Raw genomic sequence first — 14,540 nt, forward strand, 5'->3', positions numbered from 1 at the left:
ACCATATGACCCAGCAATTTCATTCCTAGGTCTATACCCAGAAGAACTGAAAAAAACAAATCAAAACATTAAACAGATACTTGTGCATGATGTTAATAGCAGCATTATTCATATTATCCCCAAAGTGGAAACAACCCACATATCCCTCGACTGATGAATGGATAAATAAAATGTGGTATGCCCACGTAATGTAATATTATTCATCCATAAAAAGGAATTAAAGTTCTGATACATGCTACAACATGGGTGAACCTGGGAAACGTTTAGCAAAAGAAGCCAGACACAAGGCCACAAACTGTATGATTCTATGACTATGAAATGCCCAGAACAGGTAAATCCATAGAAACAGAAAGCAGATTAGTGGTCGCCAGTGGCTGGGGAAGAGAGGAATGGGAGTGACTGCTAACTGGTATGAGGCTTTCCTTTGGGGTGATGAAAATGTTTTGGAAATAGACAGAGGTGATGGTTGCACAACATTGTGAATGTCTAAAACGCCATTGAATTGTACACTTTAAAACGGTTCATGTTATGTTATGCGAACTTAACTTCAATAAAAATAAACAGAATTGGTAGCTAAAATATTGAAAGCAATGTGAATCCTTCTCATGTTCATCTTACAAACTCCTGGAGAGTTCTCTGGCTCAGCACTGTGAGAGGGGTCCCTGGGTAGTATTTACTTTGGAGCTAATCTGGGAGGCGGGGCCTCCAGGTGGCCGGCTCTAGGCTCCTCCCAGACGGGGCGGGGTCTGGGGAGCTTCCGGCCGCCCTGAGGGGCGGGCACGCATCGGGGCGGGTCTTGCTGGTTGCCGGGAGAACCCGCGACAACAAAAGGCGCGGGCTGCGACGGTAGCTACGGCGCGGCGTTGTGAAGTGAAGGCGAAGAGTCCTACGCTGCGCTGCGCTAGCCGCGGGAGACTGGGGTTTCTCAAACCGGTCAGTGAGTGGCAGGCGGGCCGGGCCGGGCTGGCGGGGTCGCGCCTGGTGCTGCGCCGGCCAGCACTCTGAGCCGGTGTCTCCTTCCGGCCGTTGGGAGGAGAGGGGGCCGGCCGGGGGATTGGGAGCCGCCGCGGCTCGGCTGGCGGGGAGGGCGGTTGGGGCGCCCGCAAGGCGGAGCAGTGCGCCCGAGGGGCCTGGGCCTATGCTGGGACTCCCAGGCGAGCGGCCGGGGAAGTTGGGTGCCCCTTGAGGTAGAAGGGCTTGGGGAAGAGGGACGCGCGGGAACCCCGGAAACCCCGGACCGAGCTTCACTGAATCGGATCCTGTGTATTTCTTGTTTTCGTGCTTCCAGCTGCAGTATCTGAAGAGGGATAGAAAGGCCCACCTTCCTTGGGGGTTTCATTTTGTCACAGGCCTCCTTTTTCCATTGCGGATGTTGAAACTTCGGTGCATTCTGAGTTCTGCGGGGGTCCGGAAGTCTGAAAGACCCCTCCCTTAGAGCAGGTGATAATTGAGAAAGAAAGCGTGCCCAGATTCTTTCTTTGAAACACTTTTAAAATAAAACTTCGCCCACTCCAACTTTAAAAATCTTTGTTGTTTCCCCTGTTTGGTTCCTGTCTTCTCCATCTGTTCTTTATGCATTTGGGGCCTTTTCTGAGATCCTTATGAGATTCACTATCCATTTGCCAGAAAGTTTCTTACGAAAATATTACTTACAAACTACAATTTTTAGACAGTCACTACTTCTGAAAAGCCAAGGGCACAGGATGGCAACGGTATTTGGAGACACTTTTCTGATCAACGACATGGCATCAGTGATCAAATATTTCTCCTTCCTTTGCTCAGATTTCAAAACTCCATTGAGTATGCCAGCCAATAAGATTTCACCTTTCTGTACATTGATTGGTGAGATTAATACGTACGCTTCTGATGGCTGTAATTGATCAGAATCTGAAGAAGTATAAGTGCTATGGATTTTTTAAAAGACATGTAAATTCTTTTAAACATTTTTTAAATTTACTTTTTATTTATTTTTTGGCTGTGCTGCAGGGCTTGTGGGATCTTAGTTCCCCCACCAGGGGTTGAATCCCCGCCCACAGCAGTGAAAGCCCAGAGTCCTAACTACTGGACCGCCAGAGAACTCCCTAAACGTAAATTCCTGTATATTAATTTTTTGCAAGCTATATGTTTATGGGCCCTTATCGGTTTTTTATTGATTAGAGTAGGTGAATTTCTATTGCCTTTGTAGCCAGATTGTTTATAGATATTCCTATTTAAAAAAAAAAACAAAGTGAAAACATCTCAATTACACTTGGCACCTTTTATTAACAATTTCATTGGAAGTAGTTAGGTTTAGCTTAACATAGACCATGACTTTTGTTTTAATGTGATGGTATAAAAAAAAAGAAATAGGGACTTCCCTGGTGGCGCAGTGGTTAAGAATCTGCTTGCCAATGCAGGGGACACGGGCTCGAGCTCTGGTCCGGGAAGATCCCACATGCCTGCAGATCACCTAAGCCCTTGCACCACAACTATTGAGCCTGCACTCTAGAGCCCGTGAGCTGCAACTGCTGAGCCTGTGTGTCACAACTACTGAAGCCCACATGCCTAGAGCCGGTGCTCCACAACAAGAGAAGCCACTGCAGTGAGAAGCATGTGTACCGCAACAAAGAGTAGCTCCCGCTCGCTGCAACTAGAGAAAGCCCACGTGCAGCAACAAAGACCCAATGCAGCCAAAAATAAATAAATAAATAAAATTTATATATAAAAAAATAAACTAATCTGTATGATAAAAACTCCTAATATAGGTGTTCAGAGACATTTGGAAGAATCAAGTCATACTACATCCCTGTAGTTTCTTTGGAAAAGTTTCCAGTACCAAATGATTGTAGAGTCCTTTATTATCCCGGAAAAGATTTACCATATTTATGAGTATTTATTTTTTCAGTGCAGAATTTCACTAGAATGATTAAAACTGCCAAGGTTAGGTGCATGTCTTTGGCCATTAAAGATAGTTTGTTGACTCTGTTTTGGGATTTTACAGCACAGGGGAGCTGATATTTTTTTACTCTCTTTGGACTCTTAGTAGAGTGATGTAAATGTTTTTCTGTTATTGTGATCTTTTTCAGACTGTCCACTCACAAAATTATAAGTGCACAGTATTGCTGCAGAGTTTTTTTAAAAAGCTAGTGAGTATTAGATATGTCTTTTTTTTCATTAATTAACTTACTTTTTGGCGTGTTGGGTCTTCGTTGCTGTGTGCGGGCTTTCTCTAGTTGCGGTGAGCGGGAGCTACTCTTTGTTGCGGTGCGTGGGCTTCTCATTGTCGTGGCTTCTGTTGTTGCGGAGCATGGGCTCTAGGCGTGCAGGCTTCAGTAGTTGTGGCACGTGGGCTCAGTAGTTGTGGCTTGCGGGCTCTAGAGCGCAGGCTCAGTAGTTGTGGCGCACGGGCTTAGTTGCTCCGTGGCATGTGGGATCTTCCCGGGCCAGGGCTCGAACCTGTGTCCATTGTATTGGCAGGCAGATTCTTAACCACTGAGCCACCAGGGAAGCCCTAGATATGTCTTAATTAACATTCCATTGCGTGTAGTGCTGAAAATGTTATTTTAGTCCATTAGTCTGCTACGTTACTTAATGATAGTGTTCAAGACTCCTCCAAAGAGCCCAGTCCCATCCCAAACTGATTATTTTTCATTTGCATTTAGACATAGATCAATTGTCACTTTTTAAAAAACTTTTTTATGGTGTAAGCGTAATGCTACCAAGACTGTGAGCATTCATGTACAAGTTTTTATGTGAACATAACATTTTCATTTCTTTAGGGTATATACCTAAGAGCAGAGTTGCTGGGTCAAATGATAACTCTGTGTTTAAATTTTTGAGGAACTGCCAGAGTGTTCCAAAGTGGCTGCATCATTTTACATTCCCATCAGGTTTCCATATTGTCTACCTTCTTGCTAACACTTATTATGATCTGTCTTTTTTATTATAGTGTTAGTGGGAGTGAAGTGGTATCTCATTGTGGTTTTGATTGCATTTCCCCCATAGCTAATGATGTTGAGCATCTTTGCATTTGCTTATTGACCATTTTTATATCATCTTTGAAGAACTGTCTTTTCCGATCCTTTGCCCACTTTTTTTTTTAAATTTTATTTATTTTATTTATTTATTTTTGGCTGCATTGGGTCTTCGTTGCTGTGCATGGGCTCCTCATTGCGGTGGCTTCTCTTGTTGTGGAGCATGGGCTCTAGAGCGCAGGCTCAGTAGTTGTGGCACACGGGCTCAGTAGTTGTGGCGCATGGGCTTAGTTACTCCGTGGCATGCAGGATCTTCCTGGACCAGGGCTCAACCCATGTCCCCTGCATTGGCAGGCGGATTCTTAACCACTGTGCCACCAGGGAAGTCCTGTGAACCGTTCTGAATTAACTTTTGTATACGATGTGAGGTAGAAGTCCACCTTCATTCTTATGCATGTGGATATCCAGTTGTCCCATGACCACTTGTTGAAAAGACTATCTTTCCCCCATTGAATTGTGTTGACACTGTTGTTGAAAATCAGTTGTCCATAAATGTGAGGATTTATTTCTGTATTCTCAGTTCTTTTCCATTGATCTTTAAGTCTGTCGTATGCCAGTACCACACTGTCTTGATTACTGTTGCCTGGTTTTAAAATTGGGGAAGTATGTCCTCTAACTTTGTTCTTTTTCATTATTGTATTGGCTATTTTATGTCCCTTGAATTTCCATATGAATTTTAGGATCAGCTTGTCAGTTTCTACAAAGAAGTCAGCTGGGATTTTGATAGGCATTCTGTTGACTCTTTAGATCAATTTGGGGAATATTGCCATTTTAATATGTTAAGTCTTCCAATCCATGAACATGATATGTTTTTCCATTTATTTAAATCTTTACTTTCAACAGTATTTTGTGGTTTTCAGAGTGTAAATTTTACACATCTTTTGTTAAATTTATTCCTAAATTTATTTGATTCTTTGTAATGCTATTGTAAATGGAATTGTTTTCTTAACTTATTTTTCAGGTTGTTCATTGTAAGTATAGCTACCAATTTAATTTTTTTAAAACATTGTCCCTGCAATTTTTTTTTTTTTTTTTTTTTTTTTTGCCATACGCGGGCCTCTCACTGTTGTGGCCTCTCCCGTTGAGGAGCACAGGCTCCAGACGCGCAGGCTCAGCGGCCATGGCTCACAGACCCAGCCGCTCCATGGCATGTGGGATCTTTCCGGACTGGGGCACAAACCCATGTCCCCTGCATCGGCAGGTGGACTCTCAACCACTGCGCCACCAGGGAAGCCCTGGCCCTGCAATTTTTAAAAAATATTTATTTATTTTACTTTTGGTGGCATTGGTTCTTAGTTGCGGCACATGGCATTGTTCGTTGGGACACACAGGTTCAGCAATTGTGATGCACAGGCTCCAGAGTGCACGGGCTTTGTAGTTGTGGTGCACAGGCTTAGTTGCCCGTGGTGTGTGGGATCTTAATTCCCTGACCAGGGATCGAACCAGCATGCCCTGCATTGGAAGGCGGATTCTTTTCTGTGTGTTGTTAAAAATAATTTATTTTATTTATTTATTTTTGGCTGTGCTGGGTCTTCGTTGCTGCACGTGGGCTTTCTCTAGTTATGTTGAGTGGGGGCTACTCTTTGTTGCTGTGCGCGGGCTTCTCATTGCAGTGGCTTCTCGTGTTTCAGAGCAGGGGCTCTAGGCTCACAGGCTCAGTAGTTGTGGTGCATGGGCTTATTAGTTACTCCATGGCATGTGGGATCTTCCTGGACCAGGGCTCGAACCTGTGTCCCCTGCATTGGCAGGCGGATTCTTAACCACTGGACACCAGGGAAGTCCCCCAATACAATTTTTAATGTATTAATTCCACCAGAGATCTTTAAAAATAAGTACCATGTAACTTAGGAGTGGAACAGCAGTTTTTCTGTTAGTTTTGGTTATTTTTGAATAGAAAATTTTGTTTTAAATTTACATTGACTTATAGAAATCTTTAAAACTATTTTCATGGATTGATTTCTAACATTTGCGACAAAGAGGAGATGTTATTTTTCAGTACATAGCTGTAAAATCTAAGGGTTTGCTTTGCACTACTTGTGTACATGTACAATTACCCAATTATTTCCTTGCCTTATGTTTCTTTTTAATTTATTTATTTATGGCTGAGTTGGGTCTTCGTTGCTGCACGGGCTTTCTCTAGTTGCTGAGAGCGGGGGCTACTCTTTGTTGCGGTGCGCGGGCTTCACACTGTGGTGGCTTCTCTTGTTACAGAGCACGGGCTCTAGGCACGCGAGCTTCAGTAGTTGTGATACGTGGGCTCAATAGTTGTGGTGCACAGGCTTAGTTGCTCTGCGGCATATGGAGTCTTCCCAGACCAGGGCTCGAACCCTTGTCCCCTGCATTGGCAGGCGGATTCTTAACCACTGCGCCACCAGGGGAGTCCTTGCCTTATGTTTCTAATTTCCCAATTATTCAATATTTAGATTGATGAGCTGGGAAACATATTACCACTATAGAAAGAATGGCATAATGGAATCCCATGCACTTATCACTTTGCTTCATCATTTACCAACTCAAGGCTCCCATCCCCTAGATTATCTTGCAGCAAATCCAGACATCGTATCATTGCATCTATAAATTATAGGTATACTTTTTCAAGACAGATTTACTCTTTGTAGCTATCTTATATTAGAACAAAACCTGCTTTAATTGACTTTGCTTTAGAAGTTGCTTAGTTTATTAGGATAGAGAAGTCAATAACTAAATTTTGTTTTTATTTTGATACACAGGGTCCAGATCTTAACGTAAAATGGATGTTTCTCACACTAGATACTGAATATTAAGTAGAAAATCTATTTAGTAAAATCTAAGCTGCCATGGAAGAAATATCAGTAAAAGTTGCTGTAAGAATTAGACCTCTGCTGTGCAAAGAAGTTCTTCATAATCATCAAGCTTGTGTGAGAGTTATTCCAAACACCCAACAAGTTATCATTGGGAGAGATAGAGTCTTTACTTTTGATTTTGTTTTTGGCAAAAATTCCACTCAAGATGAAGTTTATAATACCTGTATAAAGCCACTAGTGTTATCACTCATTGAGGGCTATAATGCAACCGTTTTTGCCTATGGACAGACTGGATCTGGGAAGACATACACCATTGGAGGAGGCCATGTTGGTAAGATTCTCATACTCTTTGACTTTTATTTCAGACAGTAGAAAGAAGCTGAAATACCACAGTGCCTGACACATAGTAGGTGCTCAGCACATTAACTGAATGAAATAATCAATAGGATAACAGATGTGTTTATAAGATCATCATCTTTGAAAGATTTGTTTTAAATATTGAAGTTTCATTAAACAATTTATGATTATATTTGCTTGAGGAAAGACGTTTAAGACAATGTTCAGTATGCAGCCCTTTGCTGTTTTTCCCCAGTTTTAAGATATAATTGACATGCAACATTGTATTAGTCCAAAGTATACAGCATAATAGTTTGATATATCTATATATTGCAAAATGATTACCACAGTAAGTTCAGTTAACATCAGTCACCTCAGTTACATTTTTCTTCTTGTGATGAGAACTTTTAAATTCTACTCCCTTAACAATTTTCACAGCTTGGTCACATACTTACAGCTATACTGTTTTTTTTTTAAGAGTCCATGAATACAATTTTAATTCCTTAAGGGAAAAGGTTATTAAAGTTATCTATTGTCCTAAAATATTTTAGCTAAAATACTTCATACCAAAAGAAATAGATCACCATTAGGAAGAGTTTTTGATGATTTTTTCTGCTAGTTTTAAAAAAATTAATGTTCATTGTAAAAAGAATTGCAAGTGATGCTTAAGAAATCTAATTAAACGAATGAAAGCTCCTCTCATTCCCAGGAAATAACAGTTTGATGTATACATTCAGAGTCCTCTAGACATTTTTCTAGGTATATTACAAGTACTCACACATGTAGTTTTTTGGTTTTTTTGCTGTTAGTTTAATTGTTTGATGAGGTATTTCATACCTGTGATTCTGTAACTTTCTTTTTGCAGTTAATGATATAAAATATCATTTCATTTCTTTCCATTTGGGTCATAGAATTTCACCTCATTTTTTTTGGCTGTACATATAATGTTCCATAGTTTGAATGGATCATAGTTCACCCATTCCGGTATTAATGGACAGGATTAATGGTTGGTTTTGATTTTTACTGTTATAAAAAGTTACATTGTACATATCTTTATACATTGAACTTTGCATCCATTTGTTAGTATTTCTGTAGAATAGATTCCTAGAAGTAGATTTGTTGAGTAATGGGTATGCACATTTAAAATGTGGATAGATACTGACAAATTATCCAAAAGGGTGTACCAGTTTATATCCTGCCACCAATATGTGAAAGCCATTTATTTGCTTATATCCTTGCCAGTTACTGGAAATCATAAATCCGAAATTTTGTTTTCACTATCTGATAAGTGAAAAATTGCACTTTGTTGTTTGAAGTTACATTTCTTGGTGTATTTGTGAAAATAGCATTTTTGATTTCCCAGGCTCTCTGTAAGACACTAATTCTGGGTCAGTCATCTGCTGTTTGATTTTTGACCATGCAAATAATGTAGTTTTTTTCTCCAATAAATAATTTATTGGCTTTTGTGGTGGCTAAAGTACCATGCTAGGCACTGTGGTAGATGAAAATCTCTTATTTTTCAATATGATGCTTATTTAAACTACTGTTCATTTCCCTGTTTTTCAGAACCTTGGATTTACCAACTTTTACCAGGTGTAATCTTCTCTAAAAACTTTCATTTGCATACTCTTTAAATAGTGTATAAGAGCTAAATGATGGCTATTAAAGTATAAAACTTTACAGTTTTTCTCTCTGAATTAGTCTTTCAGGAATATAAGAGTGACAGTGAAAATGTGATCTTTAGGTTACCAGAATACATTTTGAAGCTTTATTTGTAATTCAGCTTTTTTTTTTCTTTAAGTCTTTTGAGTTACTGTGCTTTGTTATCTGTCGAAGTGGGAAATGAATGAGCTATTTCTGATCAGCCTCATATTCTGGCTAATCTAGAATGCATATATTCAATATATGCTGGAGTTTATAGATAGTACTATTGGCTAGTTCCTGGAAGCTCTCCAAAAGGAATTTTCACTTTCTCTTGTACTGGAAAAACCTGCAGCTTCCCATATTTGCTACATGATGGCAATCAAAGGTGGTCCAAGTTAGTAAGGTTCAGATTTTCAGGATGTTTGTTGCCAAAAATCTGAACATTGGTAATCTTCAACTTGGAAGCAAGTTGTTTTTAAGGTTCATTTTAAGCCACCTTTTTGTAGCTTGGAGTATATTTTCCATGGAACAATGCTAAAAATGGTGGGCAGGTTTCTAAATTGGCCTACAGAAACTTATTTAAGTCCAATTTATTCTTTTTCTTATTCTAAATTTTATCTTGTACGTTTTTTTTACTATTTTAAAAATTGTGGTTAAATAAATAAATGTAAAACAAAATTTACCATTTTTAAGAGTACAGTTCTGTGACATTAAGTATATTCACAGTGTTTTGTAACCATCACTGCTCTTTCCAAAATTTTTCATCTCCCCAAATAGAAGCTTTGTACCCATTAAGCAATAACTGTCCTCCCCCCGCCATCCCCTGGTAACCTCGAATTTACTTTCATTGACTGTAAGTTTGCCTCTTCTAGATATTTCATAGAAGTGGAATCATACAGTATTTGTCCTCCTATGTCTGGCTTCTGTACTTAGCATAATATATCTAAGGATATCCTACATGTTGTAGCATGTATTGGAACTTCATTCCTTTTTATGACTGAATGATTTTCCGTTGTACGTATAAGTCATCTTTTGTTATCCATTCATCTGTTGATGGACATTTGAATTGTATTCCCCTTTAGGCTATTGTGACTAATGCTGCTATGAACATTGATGTACAAATATCTGAGTCTCTTGTATGCATTTCTATTCATTCATGTTACTGTGTTAATCTGTGTTCTGTGTTGCGGAAGTGATGAAGGAGAAGAGGCAGTGATGGAGGAGAAGAGGTGTAGAGATGTTCCCTTCCTCATTCCTGGATTGAGGTCTTGGCTTGGGCAGAACTGGTCTTTCTGTACCTCTCTTCTGCACACGTCCTTTGTTGCCATTAGACCCTGGCTTGCTCCCCTGTCCCTTTCTTATGCCTGTTTACCCTCAAACTACCTGTACCTTTCCATCCCAGAAATCTCAAAACATGCTTTTTGGCTAAATGTGAAGAAATATGACACAAATAATTTTTTTAAAAGGGTTCTTGCTAACATAAATGAGTTACATTCCAATGATTGGGATTCTTCCCAGACCATAATAAATGATCTAAAGAGAGATATTTTAGGTACTACCTGTACCTATTTTGAACTTCACTGGTGCCACTTATGCTTATTGCATTCCTGGGGTTTTCAATAAATATTTTCTTATTAAATCTTTTATTTTTGCCTTAAACTGTTATATAAATATCATTTAGTTTTTTTCATGTCATGTCATTTGATTGTAAGCTTTTTTTGTGCTGCTTCCAATTCTATACAGTATATTTAGTTTATTTTTAAGTTATTTATATTTAAAACTTTTATTTTTAGACTATATATATTTATTTCTAAAGGTAAAAATTCAGATATTACAGCCATAAGATAAAAGTTTTCCTTTCTTTTCTCTCCCGTTCTAACTCCCCAGAGGTAACCACCATTTTTTGTGAATTTTTTCAAAAATATTCTTTGCATAGATATGTATGTTTTCTTTTATGCAAATGAATTTGCTCTGCAGTTGCTTTTTTTAACTTTATGGATCTTAGACATCTGTTTAACAATAGGTGCATGGTATACCATTGTTAACCATTCTCCTACTAATGGATTTATTAGTGTTTGGAATTTTTTATCAATTACAAGAAATTTTTACTGATCCTTATACAACACCTTTGGGTATGTGTATATGTATTTCTTTAGGACTATATCTGAGTCAAAGGGTGATTACGTTTCAACTTTTGATACTATTCATACTAATGTTTCTCCAAAAAAGCTGTGCTGGTTAACATTGTCATAGTATTCTAGAGGACCAATTTGCTCACCTTGAGGAAATGGGGCATTATCAAATTTAAAAATCATTGCTCACATGACATTTTAAACAGTGAATAATCATAAACAGTGATCACAGTTTTTCATTTACATTGATGTTCACAATTACATTGTGAATACAGTTTTTCCTCAATTACAATGATGTGATTTTTAATAGTATTTTAGTGTTAATAATTGAGAGAATGCTGGGTAAATCAGTCTTTATTGTATCTTAAAATAATTAGTTACATTTCTTACTTCCCCTCTGTTTTACCCATCTCGCTGCCATCCACCACCCCACTTCTCTCTGCTCCTCTTTGCAGCAGAACCTTGAAGGTATTATCTGTGACTTGTGGTGTTAGTTCTCCTCTCGGTCTTTCTTACACTCACTCCATTCAGACTTTTACCTCCACTACCACTGACACTGCAGTTGTCAAGATATCACAAATGACCTTCACTTTACTAAATTTAGTGGTCAATTCTCATCAAACCGGCCTTTCAGCAAATTTGATGCATGCTCTTCATTTGGTTTCCAGGCCACCATGTTCTTGGTTTCCTCCTACTTAACTGGTCACTCATGCTCTCTTGCTGGTTCCTGATAAGTGAAACAACAAATGATGAAGTGCCCAGGGCTCAATCTTTGGTGTTCTCTTCTGACTCTCAACTTTTCCCCTTGGTCTCATCCAGCCCTATGACATTAAATACCATCTATATGTAGCTTCCAGTTTTTTACCTCCAGTCCAGACGACTGTCTTGTACTCTAGTCTCATATATCCAACTGCCTATTCAACCTTCCCAACTGTATCCCTAATAGATACCTCAAACTTAATAGGTCAGAAAATGAACTTCTGACATTTTCCCCTTAAACCAACTGAACACACACTCTTCCCTATATCAGTTGATGGCAACTCCACTGGCTCAAGACAAAATCTTGGAGTCATCCTTGACTCATCACTTTCTGTCACATTCCATATCCAATCTGTCAGGGAATCTTAATGGCTCTCCCTTCAACATAAATCCAGAATCTGGTCACTTCTCACCTTTCTCTGCTGCCAAGCTTATGTCACCGTCATGTCCACCTCTCCCCCGAACCCTCTAGACTCCTGGATTAGTGCACTGGTCTCCTAAGTGGTCTCCCCACTCCTGCCCCTACCCTTCTATGATTGAGGCAAAACGCAGCAGACAGAGTGGTCTCTTTTAAACCCCAAGTTACTGCTCTGCTCCAGTGGCTCTCATCTCACCCAGAATAAGACCTAAAGTCTATCGTGGTCTACAAGGACCTACATGGTCTTGTTTCTGTCACCTCTCTGACCTCATGCCCTGCTACTCTCCCCCTTGCTCCCTCTGCTCCAACTACAATGGCCTCCTTGTTTATGGATCACACCATTTTAGTACTTTTGCACTTGCTGTTCTGGGACATTCAGATACCTACATGGCTCCTCTGCCACCTCTTTCAAGTTTCTGCTCAAAGGTCAGCTTCTCCGTGATGCCCACCCATCATGACTTTCCTATTTAAAGTTACAAGCACCTCCCATCAAATACACTTACACTTCCAGTCCCCCTTACCTTGCCCTATTTTTTTCTCCAGGCATACTTAATGCCTTTTAATATACTATATAATTCACTTATTGTTTTTAGCTGTTGTCTGTCTCTCCTAGTACAGTTCCTTAAGGGCAGGGATCTTTTCCTTGTTTCGTTCACTGATGGTTCCCAGGGTCCTAGAATACTGTCTGGCACATAGTAGGTACTATATAAATATTTAATGAATGCATGAATGAAGTTTAAGTAAGAGCATGCATGTGAAAACTTTCACTTCTGAACTTTATAGAAAAAAGATGTTTTCTTTTTCTATTTTAAAAATTTATAATAGAATTTTGAGAAAATAAATTTATTGATTGTAGCTTTTCTTATACCTTAAATTTCAGATGTGCTTTCTTTCTCTAAATTTTCAGCTTCAGTTATGGAGGGTCAAAAAGGTATCATTCCTCGTGCTATCCAAGAAATATTTCAAAACGTCTCTGAAAATCTTAGCATTGACTCTAAGATAAAAGTGTCTTATATAGAAGTATACAAAGAAGACCTAAGAGATCTTCTAGAATTGGAGACATCTATGAAGGATCTTCACATCCGAGAAGATGAAAAGGGAAACACAGGTAAAGTAGCCTACTTAATTGATAGTCTTCATTAACAAATGAATATGATTTAATTCAGTTTCTGGATATTTTCCAAGGATTCTTTAAAAACAGACATAGAAACAAAATGCATTTGTTTTTGCTTTTAAATTGAATAGCTTATTGATTACCAGTAGCAGTTAACGCACCCATGTGAAAAGTAGAAGTTCAGAGTGGTTGGTAAGATGAAGTTATTAAGGTGTAATTCCAAATACAGGTGACCCTTGAGCAACGTGGTGGGGAGGGTGGCGATTAGGGGTGCCGACCCTCTGCGCAGTCAAAAACCCAAGTATAATTTACAGTCGTCCTTCTGTATCCACAGTACTGCCTCAGTGGATTCAACTAAACTCAGATTGTGTAGTACTGTAGTATTTAGTATTGAAAAAAATCCACGTGTAAGTGGACCTGCACAGTTCAAACCCATGTTGTTCAAGGATCAACTGTATTTATTTCCTATAATTGCCACCTCCCCCGCCCCTGGGCTGATCTTAAGAAAGTGTGACATAGGCTAAATTAATTTTTGTACTTTTTTTTCTCCCAGAGTTACCCTGAGGTTGGGGATGGCTTCTCCCTTTGGTGTTTTGGTGTTCATCCAAGTTGATCCAAGAACTCTCCTTTCTTCCTTGCTGATTTTTGTCCCAGCACACCTATTGCTTCCTCTTTTTTTTTTTTTTTTTAATTTAGAGTTTATGTGTTTGCTCCTTCATATTGACATTTACTCGTCCTTTGTTGTGCTTCTCAAGGTCTGACGTTCTGTGCTGTCAACCTGTTAATCTCATTAAATATCTATTTGTTTGGAAATGGGAGAACTTTAGAATGGGAAGGTCAAAATACAAGTATTTTAAAGAATAACACTTTCTGATTTTCTGACTTAAAAGGTAATATGTTCAATGTAGAACATTTTGAAAACATAGTAAAGTATAAAGAAGAAAGTTAAAGATCATCTTTAATCTCAGAACTCAGAAATAGCAACTTCCAATTTTGGTGTGTTTCCTTCTAGATTTCTTTTTCTACACACATCTGATTTTAAAAAAAATACACTCACAACCCCACATATTGTATTGCATCTTTTTTTTTTTTTTTTTTTTTTTTTTTTTTTTTTTTTTTTTTTTTGCTGTACGCGGGCCTCTCACTGCTGTGACCTCTCCCGTTGCGGAGCACAGGCTCCGGACACACAGGCTCCGCGGCCATGGCTCGCGGGCCCAGCCGCTCCGCGGCATGTGGGATCTTCCGGGATCGGGGCACGAACCCGTGTCCCCTGCATCGGCAGGCGGACTCTCAACCACTGCGCCACCAGGGAAGCCCCTGCATCTTATTTTTTAACTTAAT

General features: G+C 39.2%; 1 protein-coding gene across 4 annotated transcripts in view; it reads left to right on the top strand.

Moving 5' to 3' along the window:
- Window positions 1-813: 813 nt before the first annotated feature.
- Window positions 814-14,540, top strand: part of KIF27 (kinesin family member 27) — an 89,533-nt gene continuing 75,806 nt past the window's right edge. For 2 of the 4 annotated variants that reach the window (XM_060101721.1, XM_060101723.1), the window contains exons 1-4: window positions 814-933; window positions 1,289-1,440; window positions 6,743-7,127; window positions 12,993-13,193. In XM_060101721.1, coding sequence (XP_059957704.1) covers window positions 6,830-7,127; window positions 12,993-13,193 — 499 coding nt within the window. In that variant the 5' untranslated portion in view covers window positions 814-933; window positions 1,289-1,440; window positions 6,743-6,829. The remainder of the gene's footprint in view (window positions 934-1,288; window positions 1,441-6,742; window positions 7,128-12,992; window positions 13,194-14,540) is intronic. The other 2 variants (XM_060101722.1, XM_060101724.1) reach the window with 2 other exon arrangements.

The sequence above is a fragment of the Mesoplodon densirostris genome, chromosome 6, assembly GCF_025265405.1.
Source record: "Mesoplodon densirostris isolate mMesDen1 chromosome 6, mMesDen1 primary haplotype, whole genome shotgun sequence".
Classification (NCBI taxonomy): Eukaryota; Metazoa; Chordata; class Mammalia; order Artiodactyla; family Ziphiidae; genus Mesoplodon; species Mesoplodon densirostris.